General features: G+C 41.3%; 2 protein-coding genes and 1 long non-coding RNA gene across 5 annotated transcripts; 2 read left to right on the top strand and 1 right to left on the bottom strand.

Moving 5' to 3' along the window:
• The first annotated feature begins 1,714 nt into the window (after positions 1-1,714).
• LOC124131434 (transmembrane protein 53-B-like) lies at positions 1,715-4,156 on the top strand. The gene is made up of 2 exons (XM_046494719.2): positions 1,715-1,901; positions 2,877-4,156. Exon 2 carries the CDS (start codon positions 2,968-2,970, stop codon positions 3,892-3,894), a length of 927 nt encoding a protein of 308 aa, XP_046350675.2. The 5' UTR covers positions 1,715-1,901; positions 2,877-2,967; the 3' UTR covers positions 3,895-4,156.
• A 1,895-nt stretch (positions 4,157-6,051) lies between these two features.
• Positions 6,052-24,546, bottom strand: LOC124131309 (low-density lipoprotein receptor-related protein 4-like). Of its 3 annotated transcripts, none has more exons than XM_046494501.2 (11): positions 24,381-24,546; positions 18,779-19,027; positions 17,904-18,075; positions 16,892-17,019; positions 16,184-16,337; positions 15,905-16,023; positions 12,200-12,337; positions 11,264-11,401; positions 10,747-10,803; positions 8,507-8,585; positions 6,052-7,164 (listed from the first exon to the last, which is right to left on the bottom strand). In XM_046494501.2, exons 1-11 carry the CDS (start codon positions 24,490-24,492, stop codon positions 6,984-6,986), a joined length of 1,527 nt encoding a protein of 508 aa, XP_046350457.2. In that variant the 5' UTR covers positions 24,493-24,546; the 3' UTR covers positions 6,052-6,983. The 3 variants fall into 3 exon arrangements, with proteins under 3 accessions (XP_046350457.2, XP_046350459.2, XP_046350458.2); XM_046494503.2 differs by having other exon boundaries at positions 10,768-10,803; positions 24,381-24,544; XM_046494502.2 differs by having other exon boundaries at positions 17,904-18,072; positions 24,381-24,544.
• LOC124131310 lies at positions 9,560-9,772 on the top strand. Its single transcript, XR_006860638.2, has 3 exons — positions 9,560-9,597; positions 9,672-9,715; positions 9,751-9,772. It is a non-coding gene; the product is annotated as an uncharacterized LOC124131310 (long non-coding RNA).
• Positions 24,547-26,199: the final 1,653 nt, after the last annotated feature.

The following is a 26,199-nucleotide window of genomic DNA, read 5'->3' as shown; positions in this document are numbered from 1 at the left end:
GATATGATAGTCTGGATAACTGAGGGATAAGGAGGAGAATAACTGTGGAAACAGATACAGAGAAGTCAATGGGTTTCAGAAATAGAAGCATTGGAAAGTTTTTCTCCACTGAAACTATTCCACTTCCTGCATTTCCATTTTGTGGGGGTGGGGGTGGGGGGGCACGGGTGGCCAAGTTGTCTAAGGCGCCGCAATTCGCTGTGCAGAGTTGCATCCCTTGGGCACGCCAGACACCTATGATTGTGGGTACAATTCCCGGTTCGCCCCGATTATGTTTCTAGGTTTGCCGTGCTCGTGGGTTTCATCGTAATGGTAAACGTCTGAGACCTGCATCACTTCGGGCTTTCCTCCCACATTAAGCTGACACGCCGTGATATAACTGGAATACTGTTAAAAGTGGCATTAAACCCAACTCACTCACTCACCCATTTCGTAGGTCTTGAAGTTGTCAATTAGAGACCTATTTTCTATAATTTCATATCAAAAGGTCAGAGGTTTTGGAAAGCTATTGGTTGAGATCCTCCGACCCTAAATAAATTTGAAGTGGAGAAAAATCTGAAATGCTATTTGGTATTTATTCCGCCAAATGCAAACTAAGATGTTGTTCAGAATAGACTTGTAAGTGATAATGATGTACTACAGACTTAGGAAATCCATTCAGTCTGCATCTTGATTGTTCAATACTATTTTAAACAACACAGTGTTGGGATATTACAGATGGGGATGGAAAAGACTGCTCGGTCATATTTATTAACTGCGCTTGTGTTGTTAATTTCGATTATTTTACACATTTACTGTACAGTTTTAATTTCTGACACCCATTTTACTAAACTAACACATTTTATTTTCACAACCTCCTCACAATCAGCTTTGTCATTTTGGTTTTCTAAGTTTACACGGACAAAACAGTAGGTCTCATCTGTGATTTAGGATTTATTTCTTATCAGTTTATTTTGTGGTTTGATACCCATTAATAGATTTGATACTTTGAGAATGGTATGTATAAACATATTTCTTCATCGTGATTCATGGAGTTTTCTCTAACTATGTTGTTTCAGTCTTGAAGATATCACTAACTTATTTGTTGACTAAAACTGTACTTTATACAGTTACACTGCAAGTATAATTACCAACTTGATCATGTAAATCATGAAGAACCGATTATCTTTACTGGTATTTCTTAACAGTATTAGATATATATTTTTCCTTCATACATAGGGCATATTTCAATATGAACTGTGGAAAAACACATAGTTATTTATTTGAATAAAAGACTTTCAAATGATTGTTTTTTCCATCTTATTTTCAGGGTTCAGTATATCAACTTGCATTGTGCTTATGCATTTCAGCATATTTAACTGAACAAATAGATTTATTATTTAAAGTAATCTTATTAAAATAACCGTTACGTTTCATGATTACTTTTGGTTGTGTTAATTAGAAAAACGTAATTGTAAAAAAATAAAAACATTTTAAAAAAATGTTTAAAGAAGAAATCTGTCTGGCAGTTTCTAATTTCCGTCTATATTCATCAGTGGTAAATCATATACATGATAATAAAATACTAATTCAAAATTATTTCAACGTGATACATTCCGTAGAACGTTATTGCATGCACAAACAACATTTTGAGCGACGAATAAATACATTTTTAGTGGTTTTCCATGCACCCACCACGAGATGACCTCTCTTGATGTATGCGCAACAAGCTCCTTCTCAGCGCGTGACACCTACACTCTCGGTCTATATATAGAGAGCTCCGCGAACGGGCTATCGCTGTGAGGAGCTTGATGCGACAACTCGAAGTGCAAAGTTCAACACTATTAGCACAAAGTTTGAACTTGTGAATTAATATTTTACTTCCAGCAGTTGGCAGAATTGACAGCTGGGATTCTATTTAGGTATGCGAAGACGACGTATGGGCTATTTCTTTTGCTTTCTTTAATTAAACTCCTATCGTCTTGTAAATCTTATCACAGTCAAAGAAGACGAGACTCACACCGAGTCCACAGGCCCTTGAAGCAAGATAGTGATATTACTGAAACCCATTTATGTAAATCAGAGACCATATAGATCTGCCGATCGGTATATATGGTCTCTGTGTAAGTAGACAAGACTATTGATATATATATGGGTCCGGTGTTTCAGTAACATCACTATCCTGCTTCAGGGGCCTGTGACAGCTCGACTCTACGTTGAAATTTCACATTCACCCCATTAGAAACCAGACTGGTCTGTTTATATAAAAAACACCCAAAGACGATTACCAAGGTTTTATTTACTTCAGGTCCAATAAAAGGAAAAGGAAATTAAGGAAAGTCAAATTTTTTTTACAAGATTTCTATGGTATATATTTTGTACAACTGGAATTACTTTTAAAAGACCGTGAATCTTTGGAATCAAGACTACAATTCAATTAATATCTTGGGTACTTGACCATCAAAATTATGACAGGCATTGGCACAATTTATAACAGGCAGCTAAGTTTCTTTTCATGAAATAGTGTAAGTTTCAAAGTTGAGGTATATGCCCTGCCACATTTAAAACATGTTTTCTTTTTAAAACAACTTTAGTTATATGCCAAAAGTCTTGCCTCTTTTGAGATAAGGGGGCATCTGTGGCCTTGTAGCATTTCAAACTCACACTCACACACACACATTTCACTATTGGACCTTTGTGGCAGTTTCTTGTACTTTATAATATGGGAAATAAAATCCCTACATTTACAGTGATATAGCAGACTTATGGTTAACAGCTGGTGTTTACGAGAATTTTGCATTGGATGATTAAAAGTAGCTGTTGCTCAACCTAAAAAGCTGCTAATATCCATGATGTAGTCACATGATTGTTACCAAATGGTGTATCCAATATTTCAGGTTGCTCAATTAACTGGTACCTCAGCCTAAATGCCCAGGCACATATTTAGGCTACCGATATCAGTAGACAGAAACCGGTTTAGGTGTGAGGATGTTTCTGACATTAAGGTATGTTGTGAAGCAGCCATTGATGAGACTGACTTGGAAGACACGCAGACATGATGCTGGAAGGTCAGCAGTGCATGTTTCCAGAATTGGCTGTTATTCAACATGTGGTCAAAGTGTTAAAACTACAAGAGTGTCTAAGCATCTGTTGTTGAAAGAGCTGGAATCAAACTCGGTAACTTCCGATTGGAACACAGAGAAAACAGATAAACCCTTGGTTCTGTTATTTGACTGGTTGTATGCCAAGCCCAACCAGCTCAGAAAGTACTCCGCTTTGTATCATAACATTGGCCTAGATGTGTTGACAGTTACAGGCAGACTGTCAAACTTCCTGTGGCCACCAGTGGGCTACAAGTTAGCTGAAGAAATATTCAACTATCTCTTTGTGGAACGCAAAACCAAGGATGAGTTGTTAATTCATGCCTTCTCAATAGGTGCTTTCAACTATACTATCTGTCTGACTTTAGCTGACCGCCATCCAGAGCTGTATGGCATGTTCAGAGACCGGGTTATAGGACAGGTGTTTGATAGTATTGTTATAGGTTCATATGACAATATGACAGAAGGGATGGTCACTCTTTTTCCTAATATGGTCTTCAAGAAGGCTGTTTACCCTGTGGTGGATATGTATTACAGAGCAACAAGCAAGAACACAAAAGATGAATATGATCGGTTAGTGGCTCTGTTTAAAGAAAAAACAATTCAAGTTCCAACGATATTCTTTTATTCTGAGAATGACCCCATGTGCCATGTCCCTACTATGGAGTCCATGCTGAGGAACTGGAGGGAGAATGTACCCGAGTTCCAGGTTGAAGCCAAGAGCTGGGAAGTGTCCCAGCACACCGCACATCTCAAGCACCATCCAGAGGAGTACTTACAAGTGTGGAAAAAACTGGTGGACAAAGTTCTGTGAATATACATGTGATGAACTTATTATCTTGTAGAATTAGTATTACTGTAAATGTGATTCATATTGTAAGAGTGGCTTGAGAAGATTGGCCATTGTTGACAGATTGTTTTTGTGTGAAAATTATTCATGGCAGTTAGTGTTTTTGTTCATGTGGGTTATTTTCCAGGCTCGATCATAGCGCCACCAGTGGCTATTATGAGTTATGTCCCTTCTATGCCTCTTCTATGGACCAATCAGATTCCTCCTCTCATATGGCTTGCATTTGCCTCAAACAAAATGGCGGCGCCCAGTCAAGACAATCTGATCGATAATCAAGATCTATATTGTGATAAAATGGGTTTTACATCTCGAAGCGCATCACATCATGTGAGCACCTTGATTAGAAACATGAAAAGATTTGAAAAATATCTGTTGACACCAAGTTGGTGGTGCACATGCTTGCAAATCCTGCAATCGACTGAAATAGCTGCCCACTTTTGACTGCCAAATATTAACCTTCAAATCCATCTAACTGTTTGAGCAGTGATATTTTCTTTAATTTGGGGTACCTTGTTTCCCCCATGTTTTGGGATAAAGGTCATAATATCAGGGTATGAAACTCCAAAAACAAATAGCCAGACCACAGGACTGGCTAGCTGAAATACTTGCCAGCCCTGACCAAAACCTGCCTGCCCACTATATGAAGTAATGCAAGAAAAGAAATAGCAAACACTTTTTAGGTTAGATTTGTATTTAATATCCTAGAATACATCATGTAAATAATGCTTATCATCCAGAAATATTTAGAATATTTTTACATATGAAATATAACCCGACCGTCGGGACGGGGGATTTGAAAATCTGGCAGCCCGAATTGAAATCAACCCGTGTCGGATGGTCGGGCAGGCAAGTATTTCGAACACTGATAATATCTAGCCTTACTTTATCTGGTATACCTTTACAAGTGAATTCAAAGCATAATGTTTGTAGATATTCAGTGGTATCACATGTTGGTTTGATGTAGTCAACAGTAGGGATTTCAATACTGTATTTCTTCCAAGAGATGTGAGTGTTCCAACCTGCTACACATTCATTTCTTTTTGTATCATATTTATTTTTTGTCCTCATAGTTTTTTCCACCATATTATCTAGGTCGATATTAAAATGTAACCCTAACAGTAACCCAAACAGTGTAAATTCTGCTTGTGCCCACACGAAATTCTACTCTACATAGTTTGTGTCTTGATGTATTTCTTGAGCCTATCCATTGCTCATTGATTTCCTATCTGTGGATCCTGGGACAGAATGGGTTCCATAACATCTACCTGTGGGGATTCTTTGTTGGAATTCGTCCCCAGCATTGTATGCTTACCACATGGATTGAAGCTCATACTATCAATCACTGAATTGATCTGGTTCAGATCAATTATTTATGGCTGTTGGAACATTGCTGAGTGCAGCATTAAACAACACACACGCACACGCGACCTGTGAAGATCTGAGATAGAAGTGGTCTTCAGCAACCCATGCTTGCCATAACAGGCGACTATGCTTGTAAGAGGCGACAAAAGGGATTGGGTGGTCAGGCTTGCTGACTTGATTGATGCATGTCATCATATCCAAATTGCGTAGATTGATGCTCATTATGTCAATCACTGGATTGTCTGGTCCAAACTCTTATTATTTACAGACCGCTGAAGGTGATATATAGCTGGAATATTGCAGAGAGTGGCACGCACGCACCATAAAATCCAATTCTATCCATGAGGGCAGTTTAAACTGAGAATTACATTTTGTGACCAATCTGATTGGTTGTATAAAGGGACCGACCCTTTTATATAGTAGGGAGCCTAAATATGCTCTTCTAAAAGTTACCTTACAGCAATGTAATTTTTGTGACAACTTCATATTTTCTTCAAAAGCATAAAATATTAAAGTGGCCCATTAATTAATAGTTTTCAAGAATTTTTGGGCCACTTTAATATTTTCAATAAAATCCCATCCGCAACCCCTCAAGAATATCAAATGGTTGGTCTCTAACTGTACTACAAAGGAATGGATTGGTGCTCATGCTGTCAAACCACTGGCCTGTGATATTATTTAATTATTGCTGACTCGGTCACAATATGTTTTCTCAGTTATATTTATATATTATTCATTGATAATAACATGATAAATATATCAGTATTTATTATTTATTAACAGGATATTTATGCAATATAAAAAATCATGACAAATATGTAGTGTTGTTCTGATACATTCTCATCGTCATGTGATCCTTAATATTGGTGACACTCTGTTCTGCTTATTTGAAGTAACATTACATGTGATGTGTTCATGCTTATAAGGGACGGGGTGATAGACTAAACCGTCCTCTCTAGCTCACTTCATGCTTACAGAATAGCAACTGGTCTGTCACCAAAACGATCTGATCTGGTTTTGCCAAGCACCAGTAGTCGCATTGAAAGATCAGTATAAATGAACAAAACTGACAGAGTAATAGCCACAAGCTCACTTGACTCAGGAGAACTAATAACTAAACATGAGAAAATGTAAACATGGTACACACCCAGTGCCTGGTTCCAACAGGATATCACCATTAGTCTCATCTAGTTTGTTCCATTTTGTCAGCAATAGTTGCCATATAGACTGACTCCGCCACTATTTCATGAAACTATACAAATTATATCTGCAGTATCTATGTGGTATGAACAAATATATTTTATAACAAAGCGGAGGTTGTCGTTCTGTATCCTGCTTGTACTAAGGTTACTGCTCAATGTCTTCTACAACTGAAGATTCTGTGCAGATGAAATGGTCCGTGGATGATTGTTAGGAGAGAGGAGAGTGCATGTGTGAATATTCAAATACCCCTAAATACAGAGGTGACAGAGATCAATAAAGCTTTAAGCTTTCATCTTTTCTTTTGATGGGCATGGCCTCGATTGAATCATGTTTATTGCTTTTATTTTGTGACCTACAGCCAGTCTTGCCAGGACGACTAATTGGTTGATTCTAAAAAAAAAGCCCCTCTTTAACAAATATTCGCACCAAGGGTAACTATTTACAGGCAACAATAAACTGTTACTCCAGAGAAAGCATCGCTAATAATGTTACCAGGAAGGATTAGTGTACTGGGCACACTGCTCGGGTACAGTGTATATCTCAGCATAAGGGTTGGTGGGCCTACTAGCCCCTAGAGGAGTATACGCGTTCTCATCCAACGTTTTGTCCAGTGGACCGATATCTGTGTACACTTCTCCTTCTTCTTTAACCTTAGGCCTTCGGCGTTTCCTGTTAATAAAGTGAATGGTACCATGAACACATCAGACAAACAGAATAGTGTAAACCCACCTACAACCAGTTTAGCCATGTACCATATGTTTACGATTGCATGTTAACCCACCTACAACCGGTTTAGCCCTGTACCACACGTTCACGACTGCATGTTAACCCACCTACAACGGTATAACCCTGTACCACACGTTCGCGACTGCATGTTAACCCACCTACAACCGGTTTAGCCCTGTACCACACGTTCACGACTGCATGTGAACCCACCTACAACCGGTTTAGCCCTGTACCTCACGTTCACGATTGCATGTGAACCCACCTACAACCGGTTTAGCCCTGTACCACACGTTCGTGACTGCATGTGAACCCACCTACAACCGGTTTAGCCCTGTACCACACGTTCACGATTGCATGTGAACCCACCTACAACCGGTTTAGCCCTGTACCGCACGTTCACGACTGCATGTGAACCCACCTACAACCGGTTTAGCCCTGTACCACACGTTCACGACTGCATGTGAACCCACCTACAACCGGTTTAACCCTGTACCATACGTTCACCATTGCATGTGAACCCAACCCCACTATCGTAAGACCTAGTACTCCGACACCATACATCTCTGCAATCCGAGGACACCTCCACAGGAAGACGCACCAGCTGAACCATGAGCGAACTTGGACGCCCCAATGTGCATGAAGGATGCGCGGTGTTTTTGTGGCAGTCACTTGTCTAAAACAATTGGGCGACATTTGTGTACCACCTCGATTCGGAAAGTTCGGTCTTCGCAAAAGAAAAACGCCACAGAACACAAATACCCTCGATTGTAAACACTGTTGGCGCAAAAACGACAGGACATTTAAGATATCCACAACACTGTATAAGCGTGGTTTTATTGTTTGGAACTGTGAACAATCCGATTATTATCATTTTCGAGATAGAGAAATCACATATGATTGAAAGTTCCTATGGATGTATCGTCAGATTTTCACGCAAAATGGTATTGAAGAGATATAAGGTATAAGGTAAGGTATAAAAATAACTGAATGACAACAGGATTTTAAAGAACTGTCGCCCACCTTTATATATGAAATAAGTACCGTTCCACAAAGCTATTTTGACGATACACAACCTTGTGGAGCGCCATGACCTTTGGTATCGGTCCTTTCCCATTCCACTGAGCGATTTTTATGCTAAGTTTATTCTACAAAATACACAAATACACCCACTCGTCTGGCATTGACGTCTGATATATTTTACATTTGAGGTATAGTTTTGCATTCATTGGCAATGAACCTAACACTGGCACAAAATCAGTTATCATTCCTTCAGTCGCATACGTACTTGACAACACACACAGCAACGACTACGACCACGATGACCACGACCAGAGCTCCTCCAGCAGCGATTCCGATGATTAGGCCTGAAATATGATCAGCATATGATAAATATTGTAGACATATATCTGTTGGATCATTGCTTATCGGTGTTTAACAAACACACCGCTCAAGTTTTAAAACGGGAAACAATCATGAACAAGAAGATCCATCATATAAGTAATCGGTGTAGCGAGAAATATCCCTGTCTCCACCTCAGCTAAATTATCATGGAAGATGTTTATGGGGTTTACTGTTACACTGTTAAGATGTAAATGGAGTTTAACGACACATTGATTGATGCACTTACATATCGCGCGCGCGTGTGTACTAGTACGGACTAATGTCGATTTTATAGTGCTAGCCCACTGAGATACCATGCCGCAGGTTTAACATGAATACTCCATTCAGACAGTATACTGACTCCGAGCCGACCAGTCCATGTTTTAGCCCCTTAATGCCGAGCGCCAGGCAGGTTAACAACAAGTGCTATGTTTTAACGTCTTTTGGAATGACACCGACAACCTTTCGCTCTCCGGGTGGATGCTCTAGACCATGGAGGAGGTTAAATTACTTTCTTTTAAGTCGTTTAACACCTCGGTTACTTCGGTGAATACCATATTTCAAACAAAATATAATTTGAATGACTTGCATATTTAAATGATGCTGATAAATGTATTATAAGGTATGTAATAAGTGAATATATAGAATGCACTAAGTGAATATAAGGTGTGAACTATGTGGATACAAGGTGTTAACTAAGTGACTATAAGGTGTGAACTATGTGGATACAAGGTGTGAACTAAGTGAATATAAGGTGTGAACTAAGTGAATGAAAGGTGTGAACTAAGTGAATATAAGGTGTGGACTGAGTGAATGAAAGGTGTGAACTAAGTGAACGTAAGGTGTTAACTAAGTGAATATAAGGTATGAACTAAGTGAATGAAAGGTGTGAACTAAGAACATATAAGGTATGAACTAAGTGAATGAAAGGTGTGAACTAAGTGAATATAAGGTATGAACTAAGTGAATGTAAGGTGTGAACTAAGTGAATGTAAGGTGTGAATGTAAGGTGTGAATATGAGGTGTGAACTAAGTGAATGTAAGGTGTGAATATGAGGCGTGAATGTAAGGTATGAACTAAGTGAATGTAAGGTGTGAACTAAGTGAATATGAGGTGTGAATGTAAGGTGTGAACTAAGTGAATGTAAGGTGTGAACTAAGTGAATGTAAGGTGTGAACTGAGTGAATGTAAGGTATGAACTAAGTGAATGTAAGGTGTGAACTAAGTGAATGTAAGGTGTGAACTAAGTGAATGTAAGGTATGAACTAAGTGAATTTAAGATGAACTAAGTGAATGTAAGGTGTGAACTAAGTGAATATGAGGTGTGAACTAAGTGAATGTAAGGTATGAACTAAGTGAATGTAAGGTGTGAACTGAGTGAATGTAAGGTGTGAACTAAGTGAATGTAAGGTGTGAACTAAGTGAATGTAAGGTATGAACTTAGTGAATGTAAGGTGTGAACTAAGTGAATGTAAGGTGTGAACTAAGTGAATATGAGGTGTGAACTAAGTGAATGTAAGGTATGAACTAAGTGAATGTAAGGTGTGAACTGAGTGAATGTAAGGTGTGAACTAAGTGAATGTAAGGTAGAACTAAGTGAATGTAAGGTGTGAACTAAGTGAATGTAAGGTAGAACTAAGCGAATGTAAGGTATGAACTAAGTGAATGTAAGGTGTGAACTAAGTGAATGTAAGGTATGAACTAAGTGAATGTTAGGTATGAACTAAGTGAATGTAAGGTATGAACTAAGTGAATGTAAGGTGTGAACTAAGTGAATGTAAGGTATGAACTAAGTGAATGTAAGGTGTGAACTAAGTGAATGTAAGGTGTGAACTGAGTGCATACAAAGTGTGAAGAAAGTGAATAGAAGTTGTTAACAAAGTGAATATGAGGTGTGAAAGCGAACATAAGGTATGAACTAAGTGAGTGTAGGGTATGCCCTAGGAACCGACTATTTGATGTTCTTGTACTGTACTGAGGGGGATGTTTGTTCAAGGACAAAATACTGAAAAAGGGTAATTTTGACTCAACTTTAAAGAAAACCCAATGTTATCTGGACATGGCCAGGGAAATATGTGTTGTGAAAACAAATAATATTATTCTGCCCAAGAGAATATATAATGGTCGGCCCCTGTGCAGTTTACCCGTTGTAAGAAATGATGTACCCATTGAAAGGCCCCCTTCATGTCCAGATTCTGATTCTGAAAACAGACAACACAGAGGCACATTCAGCATCTGCCTGACCCGTTCCAGGGTTAAAGTTGAACAAGTCTTATTGCAAATTTCGTGGCAAATAGTGTGTTTATAGCTACTTACATTTTGGAAAAACAGCAACCTGGTAAGTCATAGATTTTTCATTTAACAAGCTCTTTAAGTTACATAATTAATTACTAATATAAGAAAAATTAAATATGAAGACAACACTATCACTGAATGACTTGAATGAAATATACTGGAACCATTAAGCGCAAGAATCCAACGTTCTGATTAAAGTAATGAAATGTGTCTTTTTTACGGTGTCCCCTTCCCTCTACAGTAATACATGTAATTATTTTAACTGACACTTCCGACTTGAAACAAATATATATACATGTAGATCTCGTCAGTGTTTCTCACTGTGACATTTGACACAAGTTTTACGTCACATCTCTATCGTCTTACCAACATTACATAAGTCTCCTTCCCATCCGGTCTGACATCCATCCGGGCACTTGCCAGTCACGTGGTCACACGAAGTTCCGGTCCGGCACTTGGAACAAGGTGATTTGCAGTTTTCACCAAAGAAGCCAGGGTCGCACTCTGCAATATAAACAATGTACTGTTACGTGGAATGGACATAAGATATGCTTTACTGATGCTGAACAACATTTGGGTTCAGAATTGAAACATTCTGGGTAGGGTACATATTGATTGGCTGTGGGTGTTTCTGAGAACGGTTGTCAGTATTGATGCCTGGAGGGTATTCCTGGTTAGAATAGTCCCCGAGCAACCAAGGTTGTCACAAGAGGCGACTAAATTGATCTGATAGTCAGGCTCCATGCCTTGATTGATTCAGTGTCAATGTACCCCGACGGACGTTGATCATAATGTCATAAAGTTGAGATAGTTGATTCGTATGATTGCACCCCGGCGGTATGGGGCATTGCTCATTAAATCAATCACTGATTGGTCTTGTCAAGACTCGATTGTTTACAAGCCGACGTACAACAGCTGGAATATTTTACTTTAAACAACAAACCGTTTGTTTATTTGTTGTTTAACGCCGCACTCAGCAATATTCCAGCTATATGACGGCGGTCTGTAAATAATCGAGGCTGGACTCGACAATCCAGTTATTGACACCATGAGCATCGATCCACGCAATTGGGTCGACGACATGCATCAACCAAGTCAGCGAGCCTAACCACCCGATCCCTTTGTCGCCTCTTATGACAAGCATAGTCGGCATTTACGGCAAAACAAAGAAACTAAATCAGATTATATAAAACACGTTGTATTATCTCATCGCGCTTGTTGATGTCACCATGAAAGAATGAACCTTAAAACACCAGATAAATATTTGCTTTTGTACTTGCACAGACTTGTATTAAGCCTGACCTTGTGAACACGTTCGTGGCTTATAACCAGCCGCACAGCCTACAAAACACTGGCCAATGGTCTTCTCACAGATCTCCCCCTTTGAACATTGTCCACACTCCGTGCATGCTGGTCCATACCGACCATCCGGACAAGTTGCTGTAAAACAGGTTGCAAGTGTAGAAAGAAAACTCAAGTACCGTTTAAATGCATACATTTTGCTGGAACATCAAAGTCAAAACTGAGTTTGGTTTGGCAGTTTTACACTAACTAACCCCACCAAACATTCATTAACTTCACAACCACCATCCACCATATAACATCTAGCATATATACTCTGTGCAGGGCTTTTGATTGCCTAGTTCAACAACCTGCCAAGATTAACAGAAGTGCAAAGAAACAACGTCATAGGCCGCTTGCAGGCAGGAGAATCCCGATCAGCTGTCGCCAGGGTCTTCAATGTAGCGCCAAGCTACGGTTTCAACAGCATGGGTCAACACGTGATCGGCCAAGGTCGGGACGACCTAGAGTAACCACCCCGGCCCAAGATCGCTACATCCGACTGCGCCACCTACGTGAAAGGACGACCACAGCCACCTCAACCTCATCCCAAATACCCGGACTGCGCAGAATCTCCGACCAGACCGTACGGAACCGTTTAAGAGCAGCAGGTCTACGAGCAGAACGTCTTGTTCGACGCGTCATATTGAGTCGACAACATCGTCAACAACGACTGCACTGGTGTCGTCAACACAGGGTATGGCCTCAACGATGCGATGGAGAGATGTCTGGTTAAGCGACGAATCAAGATTTCTCCTTTGTCGAGGGGATGGGCAATATCCAGGGCAATCTTACGGCTCAATGATATATCAACGAAATTCTCCAACCACACGTCCTCCCAATTTCAGCCAACAACAACAGTGTATTCCAGCAGGACAATGCTCGATCGCATGCGACACGGATCACAAGAGCCTGTCTACACAATAACAACGTTCTCCCCTTGCCCTCCAGATCCCCGGATTTGAACCCGATAGAGCACCCGTGGGATAAAATGGATAGACGGCTACGCCGACGTCAACCACAACCCCAGACGTTTCAGCAGTTGGCCTTTGCGTTGCAGGCCGAGTGGACTAACATTCCCCAGGATGTGATTCGCATACTCGTTTCTTCCATGGGCAGGAGATGTCAGGCCGCTATCGATTCCAACGGGGGACATACGCGTTATTGATGGTAGCTGACCTTCACCTTGGACATTTCCTTTGTACCGATAACCGAGATGACTACAATCACCAAGTGTTCTCTCCACAACATGTTGGCTCAATACCTTGTACCGACTACGGTTCCTCGTATAAATGTATTTTCCAACCTCACACAAATCTGGCTTAGCGTTTCTTTTTTCGAAGATTATATTTATCACTTAACAGCCACCATTTATCACCAATCATCCACTTTCAATCAGTAATCGTACACCACCGAGAACCCCATCACCTACCATCCACTTATCACCACCACCTAGCATCTACCACCCACTAATCACCACCACCCAATATCTACCATCCACTACTCACCACCCAGTATCTACCATCCACTACTCACCACCCAGCATCTACCATCCACTACTCACCACCACCCAGCATCTACCATCCACTACTCACCACCACCCAGCATCTACCATCCACTACTCACCACCACCCAGCATCTACCACCCACCACTCACCACCACCCAGTATCAACTATCTGCTTCTCTTATCACCCAGCATCTACCATCCACTACTCACCAGCCAGCATCTACCATCCACTACTCACTACCACCCAGCATCTACCATCCACTACTCACCACCACCCAGCATCTACCATCCACCACTCACCACCACCCAGCATCTACCATCCACTACTCACCACCACCCAGCATCTACCATCCACCACTCACCACCACCCAGCATCTACCATCCACTACTCACCACCACCCAGCATCTACCATCCACCACTCACCACCACCCAGCATCTACCATCCACTACTCACCACCACCCAGCATCTACCATCCACTACTCACCACCACCCAGTATCTACCATCCACTACTCACCACCACCCAGCATCTACCATCCACCACTCACCACCACCCAGCATCTACCATCCACCACTCACCACCACCCAGCATCTACCATCCACTACTCACCACCACCCAGCATCTACCATCCACTACTCACCACCACCCAGTATCTACCATCCACTACTCACCACCACCCAGCATCTACCACCCACCACTCACCACCACCAATCATCTACCATCCACTACTCACCACCACCCAGCATCTACCATCCACTACTCACCACCACCCAGCATCTACCACCCACCACTCACCACCACCCAGTATCAACTATCTGCTTCTCTTATCACCCAGCATCTACCATCCACCACTCACCACCACCCAGCATCTACCATCCACTACTCACCACCCAGTATCTACCATCCACTACTCTTATCACCCAGCATCTACCATCCACCACTCACCACCACCCAGTATCAACTATCTGCTTCTCTTATCACCCAGCATCTACCATCCACCACTCACCACCACCCAGCATCTACCATCCACTACTCACCACCCAGTATCTACCATCCACTACTCTTATCACCCAGCATCTACCATCCACCACTCACTACCACCCAGCATCTACCATCCACTACTCACCACCACCCAGCATCTACCATCCACCACTCACCACCACCCAGCATCTACCATCCACTACTCACCACCACCCAGCATCTACCATCCACTACTCACCACCACCCAGTATCTACCATCCACTACTCACCACCACCCAGCATCTACCATCCACCACTCACCACCACCCAGCATCTACCATCCACCACTCACCACCACCCAGCATCTACCATCCACTACTCACCACCACCCAGCATCTACCATCCACTACTCACCACCACCCAGTATCTACCATCCACTACTCACCACCACCCAGCATCTACCACCCACCACTCACCACCACCAATCATCTACCATCCACTACTCACCACCACCCAGCATCTACCATCCACTACTCACCACCACCCAGCATCTACCACCCACCACTCACCACCACCCAGTATCAACTATCTGCTTCTCTTATCACCCAGCATCTACCATCCACCACTCACCACCACCCAGCATCTACCATCCACTACTCACCACCCAGTATCTACCATCCACTACTCTTATCACCCAGCATCTACCATCCACCACTCACCACCACCCAGTATCAACTATCTGCTTCTCTTATCACCCAGCATCTACCATCCACCACTCACCACCACCCAGCATCTACCATCCACTACTCACCACCCAGTATCTACCATCCACTACTCTTATCACCCAGCATCTACCATCCACCACTCACTACCACCCAGCATCTACCATCCACTACTCACCAGCACCCAGCATCTACCATCCGCTTTTCACTATCACCCAGCAATTCTTCACCACAACCCAGCATTTCACCACTACTCGGGTGATCAAGCTTGCTCACTTGGTTGAAGCATGTCATCGATGCAAATTGCGTGATGACAAACACTGGATTGTCTGGTCCAGACTCGATTATTTACAGACCGTCGTCATATGGCTGAAATATTGCTGAGTGCGGCGTTAAACAACAAACCAACCAATCACCACAACCCTTTTCAGCTGTGGAGAGTTGAGTGACTTCTATTTAGGAATACAATGTGTACCTAGTTCTGTTGCATTCACGTTCGGGGAATACACGTGGATACCTAGCGGTAGGTAGACTCCTGACGCTGTGAGCTTGATGTTCATATACAACCCATCTTCGTGTAGCTGGAAGAATGACCTGCAACCAAAATATATATATATATATATATATATCTATATTTAATTTCTATTAATCCTAATTATTTGCTTTACATAGCCATACCCTGCGTTATTATATGCAAGAGATATACCCGCTGTGTTTTCAATCTTTATAATTGAATAATATATACTTTTGTTACCTTTCCTTCCTCACGGTGTAATATAGGAAGCCATTGAAATGGGAAATATAGAAGAACAGTCGTCCTGATTCGCTTCTGAGTCTCTTCCTCTGCGTGCCATTCGTAAACATGGACTCGATGTAACCGGCTGAGTCTGTCCAGAACAGGCGGCCACCTACAATATACATGTTACCCAGCTGCCTGGGATCAGTACAGGTGACCAACGACACATCCAGGATATAAAAGATAGTCATCGAGTCATACCAAAAGACCGAAAGTAACACGTGGTCAAAATAAGTCACATTCTGCAATATCTTGACTGAACTTATCTCGCAAACGAAGAATTTATCTGGTAACACCGAAGTGCCCCTGCTCTTGTTACACAAGCTACTCTGAAGCCGTGTGTGAAATGGAAGTTCGATAGCTACCTTTACGAGTGAATGTTTTTAACGCCGCAGCATGGAACCACAAATAGCTTGTAGCACCGCGCCTGTCTCAACTCTAATATGTTAACATAAACTAGCCACGGTGGCTGTCGCTTTGTGAATCAAGGCAAAGAAGTCCTGGCCCGTGTAGAGTCTCAGCAACGCTCAATGTCGCCATGGATCGATGACACACAATGTGCCACCCGATCCCCCTTTTAACCTTAGCTTCCGACTAAATATGAGGTATCAAAATGTTCATTTATTGTGGATCTAACGTTGTGATAATAGTGGTGACAAGTCTCACCCTTTTGGTCAATGGTGATACCGTTGGGTTGTGCAAGTCCAGACGAAACCAAAGTTGCCCTTGCGGCTCCATTGTAATCAGATGTCTCGATCTTTGGCGAGTTTCCTCTGTTCACCCAGTAGAGCTTCCTGAAACACATGAATACCTGGCCTACACCTGTCATAAAGCTTTTGCTGACGTCCCATACCTGGGGCATTATCTGACACCTATCAGATCAGCGTCCCCATTCTTTGTAACACGCAAGCATCTTACATACATACACTTGACATACAGCAGGCATACAGCTGGTATAGGCTTCACATACACCTGGTATACACCTAACATACACCTGGCTTACACCTGACACACACCTGACACACACCTGACACACATCTATGAGATCAGCGTCCCCATTCTCTGTAACACACAAGCATCTTACATACATACACTTGACATACAGCAGGCATACAGCTGGTATAGGCTTCACATACACCTGGTCAACACCTAACATACACCTGGCTTACACCTGACACACACCGGACACACACCTGACACACACCTGACACACATCTATGAGATCAGGGTCCTCATTCTTGAACACACAAGCATCTTACATACATACATTTGACACACACCTGACACGCACCTATGAGATCAGGGTCCCCATTCTCTGTAACACACAAGCATCTTACATACATACACTTGACATACAGCAGGCATACAGCTGGTATAGGCTTCACATACACCTGGTCAACACCTAACATACACCTGGCTTACACCTGGCTTACACCTGGCTTACACCGGACACACACCTGACACACATCTATGAGATCAGGGTCCCAATTCTCTGTAACACATTGACAAATAAACCTGACCTACACCTGACACACACCTTGTAGTAACACATTGACAAATAAACCTGACATACACCAGGCATACACCAATCAGATCGGCATTACCATTCTCTGTAACACATTTTCACTGACATATACCGGATATTTAATGACCTAATAATCTCTTGTTGCGGTCTTACTTGTAGTTCGTGTCGGCAACAATCCCCATTGGTTTATCGAGGCCGGTGCTTACGATGACGGTCGACTGTAAACTGTCCATCTCGATGCGGGCGACGATGTCGGCTCCAGCGTCCGTGTAGAACACCTGCCGGGTCTGGCTGTCCAGTGTTATCCCCTCTGGGTTCGATGCTGCTAATGGCATGTCACTTCATTAACGACAGCCAAAGGATTACATTAACAGTGAAAAGCATGAAAATATTAATTGCAGTATACTGCAATACAAATTAAGGGACCAGCTGTTCAGGGGTGTGTGTGGCTTCACAAGATAGAGTTGTTTTCTCTGTAGGGATGAGCCAAAAATGTTTTTTTCGCATTTGTTGTATGTAAAATCTAAGAACAACCTTTTCTTTCCAGCCTAATGGGGCTCAGATTATTCTTTTTCACAAAAATCATGCATATAGTATCGGATAGGATCACGCAACACGAGTCACAGCGTGAATCATACCAAGATCAAATTTACATACAGTAGTTTATTCAGTTAATTATGTGGTAAAAATACAGACAGTAATTCCCGATGGATCAAAAGTTTTAAATTTCCAAAATATGAATCTGTTCACTTGATAAACCACAGAGGACATTGTGCTAAGAACGTTCGATTTAAAAGAGTGTGTAAATAACACAAAACTACTTTGATTTGAAAAAGATGAAATACAGCAATGTCATGGTTTTTATCTTTTTTTAAAGATCATACAGTGATGCTAACTATTGCAAACAGTTTTGCGACAAAACATTACACATTAAGCTCACATTGTTGATGTCAGGGTGATCCGGTTACGAAAAACAGAGCACCAATTGTGTAGTTTACATATAGAATAAATGCAACAAACATATTTACATGTGTTTAACGAGGCCATCAGCTGATTATTTCCTCCGTCTAAGTCTGCTCGTCGTATTTGATAGGTTCTGACATCAGTCCAGTAGACGTGATGGCGTGTCCTGTCGACATCTATAGCCGTGGGCCGCAGCATGTTTGCGATGTTGAGGGCGCCAGTGTCCCAATCATGCAGGTTGATCTTGTGAAGAAACCCAAGTTCTCCCGTCTTACCCAGATCGGTCAGCAGGACCACGAGCTGCGGAGACTCAGCTGAGGACACGCATATGAATATTGTTAGGGCCCGACCATTTGTCCTCATCCCCGCACGCACATAGACAGACGCGTGCGCACGCACGCACGCACGCACACGCACATAGACGCACAAACAGACACAGACAGGAGCGCACGCACGCACGCACGCACGCACGCACACACACACACACGAACACACACACACACACACACGAACACGCACACACACGAACACTCATACATACACAAATACACACTTTTGAGAGCGACCAAGACATGGAGGACAGTGTTTTTATGGTCAAAATGCAAGAAAATTGGAATTATTTTCATGATAGATATAAATAGACAAGCAGTTTGAGAGTCATAAAAGTAAGGACTCATTTTCATTTACTTTTGACAGTCCTTGGCATAATGAGTTGCTGCGTCAGGTCGTTAAAAAAGGATAAACTGCGCGTGGACTTTATAAGTTCACCTCGATTTAAAGGGTTCAAACTTAAGAAAAAAGCATATCACGTGTTTGCGCAGTTGGAATTTTCAATATAACACACACACAAAACAATACCCAAATTTATATACTAGTAGATCATATAAATCATATACTGATTACAGATGACACAATTAAATATGAGTGAGTGGGTTAGTTGGGTTAACGCCGCTTTTAACAGTATTCCAGTTATATCACGGCGTGTCAGCTTAATGTGGAAGGAAAGCCCGAAGTGATGCAGGTCTCGGACGTTTGCCACTTCGGTGAAACCCACGAGCACGGGTATGGTGCTGACAAACCTAGAAACATAATCTGGGCGAACCGGGATTCGAACCCACAATCATAGGTTTCTGGCGTGCCCAGGGGACGCAACTCTACACAGCGAATCGCGGCACCTTAGACGACTGGGCCACATTAACAGATGAAGATGTAGAATAAGCAGAGGCTGATCCAGAAGGGGAGGGTGGATCAAAAACATGTATCTGCCTTGAATATGAACGATGCAGTTTGAATTATAAGAATCTATTTGGCAATGGTATTATCATCAAACCGTACATATACATTGGGTCTTTTTTGGATTACAGTTTACTTGCGTGCCATGTTGTTTTGTTTGTTTGTTTAATGCCTCACTCAGCAATAGTTTAGCTATATGACGGCGGTCTGTAAATAATCAAGACTGGACCAGACAATCCAGTGATTGATATTATGAACATCGATCCATGCAAATGGGAATCGATGACATGCATCACGAGCCTGACCACCCGATCCCGTTAGTCGCCTGTTACGGCAAGCATGGGTTGCTGAAGACCTATTCTAACCCGGATGCATGGCCTGTGGTAAAAAACCCAAACCTCTTAAAGCAGATTTACAGTGAACTATAAATATGAGATTAAATAATTAATAAAGCATATCAAACAGTTTATTAAGTATAATATTATATTTTGAAGGAAAAAATTCAAAAAGCAACATTTGCGACAAAAACAACTTTACAACCTAATCGTATTCCGGAAACTACCGAAAGTGAATGAGCAGAGTTGTCATCACGTGACGTGGCGTCATAGTGGAGAGTTGACTTGCAGAGACTCCCTGTTTGTGTGTAGTGTTTGGTACTTGGTAGATTACTAGGGTTCTCCATGGCACCACCTGACATTGCCATCTATGAAAATGTTGAATTTTCGCTCAGTGACCTTACACGTATTCGCCCATATCGATAAGATCCAGTGTTTAGTCGAAACAGAGGACAACATGTAACATGAGACATTCTAAGACATCGCTATCTGAGATAGCACATTGTGTTCGGAGTTGATTACTAAGCTCATTTACATGTACTACACATACTATCCTGGACAATAGACATGGTAGACATATTTTGTTTCGCAGTGATGAAAAGTCAAATCTTCATATTCGTATGAAAGTACACCGTTTTAAAGAATATAGACTTTATCTCAACACAAAGCTCTATTAATCTAGTCGCTTTCACTACATACTTTTCTCCATTGTAAATTCAAGAAGCATATCACATGTCCAAATTCGTCTGAGTAAAATAAAAAAATAAAGTACTTTTCACAAACGTACTCAGATGATAGAGACATGTGATAGTTTCAATTTCAGTTCAACTATAGTAGGAATGGAGATCATTTTGTCTCACAAAACAAACACGATCTCACAATAATAATGTCCAGCGTCACACAGTTTATCACGCTTCCAAACGTTTTACCAATTGTAGGAAGAAATATATACCAAACTCATCTGTAGATGGAAGGAAAATTGACTTGATTTTTTCAACCCCTTTATTATGTAAGATTTGAATAGAAAATGCTGTATGTTCACAGAGGCTCTTTCTTTTCAGCTGCATTCCCCTTTAGTTCATTTCTCCAATAAAAGTAATCATAAAAAATCTCTGCTAAGAGAAGACTCGATTTACGATTCCGATATCATAAGCATGTGTTTATGAATCACATTTATTCATTCATGAAACCTGCTCCGTTGATGTCACCCGTCAAAAACACATACAAAGGCGAGTCAAGTTTTCAATTAAACAAACACGTTAACATAGTCAAAATAGGTAATAGATTCAGGCAAATTTGGAAATGTCCACATGTCTATCATAAAACCTTTTAAAGCTTTACTAAGGTCTTCAATGCTGTAACCCTTTTGAGGAAAACTCGAAAGACGCTCTTCGAAATTTTCGTCGAAAGAGCATGTTCGATGTACCGCAAAAGTTACAGTGAAAAAGTGAAATGTAGACACCAAAGTCTTGAGCTGCATCATCTTGTGGATAGTTTTTTTTGCCAATCTGAATATTTATGCATCTTTAATTTCTATTTCAGGTGAATAAATCAGAAGCAGGGAATATTTTATGTGTCATTTTATATTTGTTGCATTTCATATCGTTTTTACAAACAGAAAAAACAGTGACTTCCATGTCACAAAAAGAGTTTTTATGGCATGAATACCAAAAACAAGCCTTTATCACAAAGGTTACATGTAACAATATTGTCTACATTTACAATTTTGAATAATCTACTGTTAGTTATATTGAAACCACTGGAGCTTAGTATCCTCAGTGCACCAAAAGGATACGTCATTATAACGACCTAAGGCCCAGTTTAGATTCCCCTATGGCTATTGTTTCATTCTGGATATATTTACTTTTGACCCTATGCAAATTAGCTGTGTCTTATCAATATTTACTTTCGGTCAAAAAAGACCCTTGAAAAATGGGTACTTGAAGTACTGCGTTCAGACCCGTCTAATATACATCTTGTATTGTCTGCAAACTGTTGTTTGAGGAATTCGATCTTACCCAAATTAATGCCATTTATAACTGTATTATTTCCAATAGATTTTATCAATGAGAAAGTCCAACATTTTTGACAGATTATCCTGATCCTGTGTAGATATATAACTTATCATATAATGGGTAGGTTTCTCGGCAGGATAAAGCCAACGGATAAAAACGATATCCGTTGGGGTCATATGCGGAGAGATGCAAATACCAAAGGTCAAGTAGGACTACTTTCACTGTTTATAAACAAACATGGCGTCGCCCTCGTCATTCGGCGATCGAGTCAGAATTAACCATCGTGAATCTGGATAAACTACAGGGATAATTGCTATCATTATCAAACGAACAGTCTAATATACTGAAAATCAGTGTCTAACCGTGACGTAGCTAAGGCATTTTATATGTTTTGGCAACTTTCGAGATATAAATTTCGAAACAATTTTGCGAGGGCACGAGGCCTAGCCAAGCGGGATCAGTAGCCATATCTGTGCTTGTAGATCTCTGTGGCTTAAAACCTTCTCCACAAATCAAAATGGTTGGATTCGGCCGAAATATGTTTGAACTGTTACCTTGTTTCGATTTGTCGCTGTGTGTACATCTGACTACACTTCTTAACGTTATGAAAGGACAGACCGACTGTCAACAACGTCTGACCGTGGCCGTGACTCATAGACTAGGGTTAGAGTAGCTTCCCTTTGACAAAGGGCAGTTACTCTAGCGGACAGACCGATGGATTGCCACGAAAGGCAATTAAAAACAACTGTTGTTTTGCGTATAAGTTGCTTCGCCACTGTATATGAAACAGATTTCAGTTGGAACTATATTGGCTACTGTCACAGTCCTACTGACACATCACTTACCCTGTGACGTAATAAATATTAATGCGCGCATTCCAGGAAAACTCGCAATGTTTCGGTAATGTTTGTGAGAGAGGGAAAGCGATTTTAAAGCACAGAATTAAAGAATGACATTATATGATAAAGAGGTTATCACGCTTGTGTGTTTGGGGATGATAAATATCCTGTATTAGGAATAAACACTATGTATTTAGCTCGCCAAGGCTCGCTAAATACAATGTTTATTCCTAATGCAGGATATTTACCATCCCCAAACACACTCGCGTGATAACCTCTATATATCTATGGGCAGAGAGAGAGAACTACTATTTACTGGTTGTATAAAATTAACCCACGTTCCATATCAAGTACTCAAGTGCATGGTTGACAAGGTTGACGAGATTCAACCCAAGTTAACCAGTGTTTAATCAATTATAACTTTGGCCAGTACACGAAATAAACCACATAAAATGCAACATTAGATGTTATACAAAATGGCTGCCAAGAGAAGGAGAAACACAACAGCCATGTATATTGCTATAACACACATCTATGAAAGGTAAACAAGTGTTTGATTGCTCATCACTATCGCTTTTCTATGTAATGCATGTAAAACGACCAAAACGTTCAAAATATAGTGTAGAACATCAAACTGACATGCATTTATGTCAACAAACGACAGCTGAATTTTCCTGACGCATATAATGATACATATATACTATCAATACCTAGTTAATTATATGCATCAAGATGTTTTTATTCGTGATTGAATCAATAAATGAAACCAAATAGCTTTAACGAGATCGTTACTTGGAGGCTCACTGAGAGTACTGCACCCCAAGGAGCCACTTAGGTCAACAGTCGTATGACGCAGATCAGTTACTAATGTGCTAAAACTGATCAACCAAAGTAAACTTGGGTTATGCCTTGGTCAAGGCAGTTTCTTGTTATGAAAACGTATCCAAAAACACATGTTTACCATGCTTTTGTCTGACTCTTCTAAATATGTCAAATTCTAGGTAATATCAGTTACATCGGTAAATGCTATAAACTGTGTGCATGCAAATGGGAACATCACGTGACATTATCATGCAGTAGTTCTTAAACATATCTGTGCAAAATATTTCATTACTTTATGATTATTTTTCTCACCACGGGTGAAAGGAATGCAATTCGTAAATAAATTATGGCAGCCTCCTTCTTAAGTCCGATACATTTGATGCTCAATTTGGGACAAAGTGTGCAGTGAAAAAGTCATATTACCTTGACCAGTGGCTATCCAGGGTAACAAACCACACACAACAATCATGTACTGTAAAATCATGGCTCTTGATTGTTTCAGTGTTGCATCAAACCATGGCTTGATATCTGACATGCAAAACAACAGAACACTCAAAACCCTGGATGTGCATTTTACTTCCTTGTCAATCCTTATTGGTTAATTTCTTGTCACCATCTACCCAGCGTGTCTCAGCGTAATGTTTAAGAGGGAACTAGAGCGTTTCGCTCGTAAGGTCAAGCACATGTCACCCCCTGCAATATGAGTAACAATTGTGTATACCCGTTTGGATATCCGTTCACATACCCGTAATGCATTCAGGCGTTTATCTATTTGTCACACCCCGAGAAGATCCTGGGTAAAATAGATCTTCAGTAACCCATACTTGCCATAAAAGGCGACACTGCTTGTCGTAACAGGCGACTGACGGGATCGGGTGGTCAGGCTCGCTGACTTGGTTGATGCATGTCATCGATCCCAATTGCGTGGATCGATGCTCATGATGTCAATCACTGGATTGTGTGGACCAGACTCGATTATATTTACAGACCGCCGTCATATAGCTGGAATATTGCTGAGTGCGGCGTTTAACAACAAACAAACAAACAAATCTATTTGTCACACAGTATCTGTCTCGAAACACTATTGCTCCCTTTCAGGAGTCCATTTCAGCTCTGCAACTGCCGTAAGTCAACGTTACAGTACAGGTGTTGCGATAATCGTAGAACTAGGATCGCTTTGTGAAACGGGCCCTGAATAACCGTGTTATCTTCAATCGAAAAACTATAATTATAATATATATTATAATAACTGTCTAGTGCCCATTTCCTGTGTCATTATGATGTCAGTAGTATCAAGAGTCCCAATAAGACAATCGATAGATTGGATTATAGAATAAAAATGATTGAGTTGGTTTAACGCCGCTTTGAACAGTTTTTCAGTTATATAGGGCGTGTCAGCTTGATGTGGGAGGAAAGCCAGAAGTGACGAAGGCGTTAGAAATTTACCCCTTTGGTGAAACCCACGAGAATGGTACGGTGCTGATAAACCTAGAAACATGATCAGGGCGAACTGGGATTCGAGCCCACGATCACAGGTTTCCGGCATGCCCAAGGGACGACCATGCCACCCCCACCCCCCTACATACAAGTGAGTTACCCGGGAAATAAACTGGATTTTGAAACTAAACCATACTTGCAAGGAATGCACGTACGCTCTAGACAAGACCCCTTCGCTTTTCACCTGATCGGTTCTATCCAGCTGTGTGTGAATACCACTTGTCCGTATTTACATGGCGCATATTTCTTAGCAATACAATCACTCACGCATGTGCACATACATGTATACATAGAGTTATACAACTCGATATCGACTCCGTGGACATTTTACGGGTTGGAATACGTTCCCAGCAAACTATGATTGTCGTACGAGACGACTACCGGTACATATGAATCGAGTGGTCAGACTAAGTGTCTTGGTGAGTGAGTGAGTGAGTGTGGTTTTACGCCGCTTTTAGCAATATTCCAGCAATATCACGACGGGGGACACTAGAAATCGGCTTCACACATTGTACCAATGTCGGGAATCGAACCCGGGTCTTCGGCGTGGCGAGTTAACGCTTTAACCTCTAAGCTACCCAACCGCCCCTTTTGTTCATGGACGACGGCGGGGTTCGTTGCACATAAAATCATTAACTAGTTTATCTGGTACAGACTCCATTATTTATAGACGCTCGCCATATTCTGTTGCGGTAAACAACAAAGAAACATTACGATATATGTGAGAATGCACGCCACTCAGAAC

This window comes from Haliotis rufescens, unplaced genomic scaffold (genome assembly GCF_023055435.1).
Source record: "Haliotis rufescens isolate VD_foot unplaced genomic scaffold, xgHalRufe1.0.p SCAF_1, whole genome shotgun sequence".
Lineage (NCBI taxonomy): Eukaryota > Metazoa > Mollusca > Gastropoda > Lepetellida > Haliotidae > Haliotis > Haliotis rufescens.
Note: the sequence above shows the minus strand (reverse complement) of the source record. Positions and strands in the feature narration are given on the sequence as shown.

What these genes read in the sequence shown, in the direction of transcription:
- LOC124131434 (XM_046494719.2), top strand. Translation starts at nt 2,968, where the DNA reads ATGTTTCTGACATTAAGGTATGTTGTGAAGCAGCCATTGATGAGACTG.
- LOC124131309 (XM_046494501.2), bottom strand. Translation starts at nt 24,492, where the DNA reads ATGTCAGATATCAAGCCATGGTTTGATGCAACACTGAAACAATCAAGA. An exon ending in CTGGATAGCCACTGGTCAAG is followed by an intron (nt 19,028 to 24,380) that starts GTAATATGACTT and finishes GCGTGTCCTCAG; the next exon opens with CTGAGTCTCCGCAGCTCGTG. An exon ending in TACATCATTTCTTACAACGG is followed by an intron (nt 8,586 to 10,746) that starts GTAAACTGCACA and finishes ATCATATTTCAG; the next exon opens with GCCTAATCATCGGAATCGCT.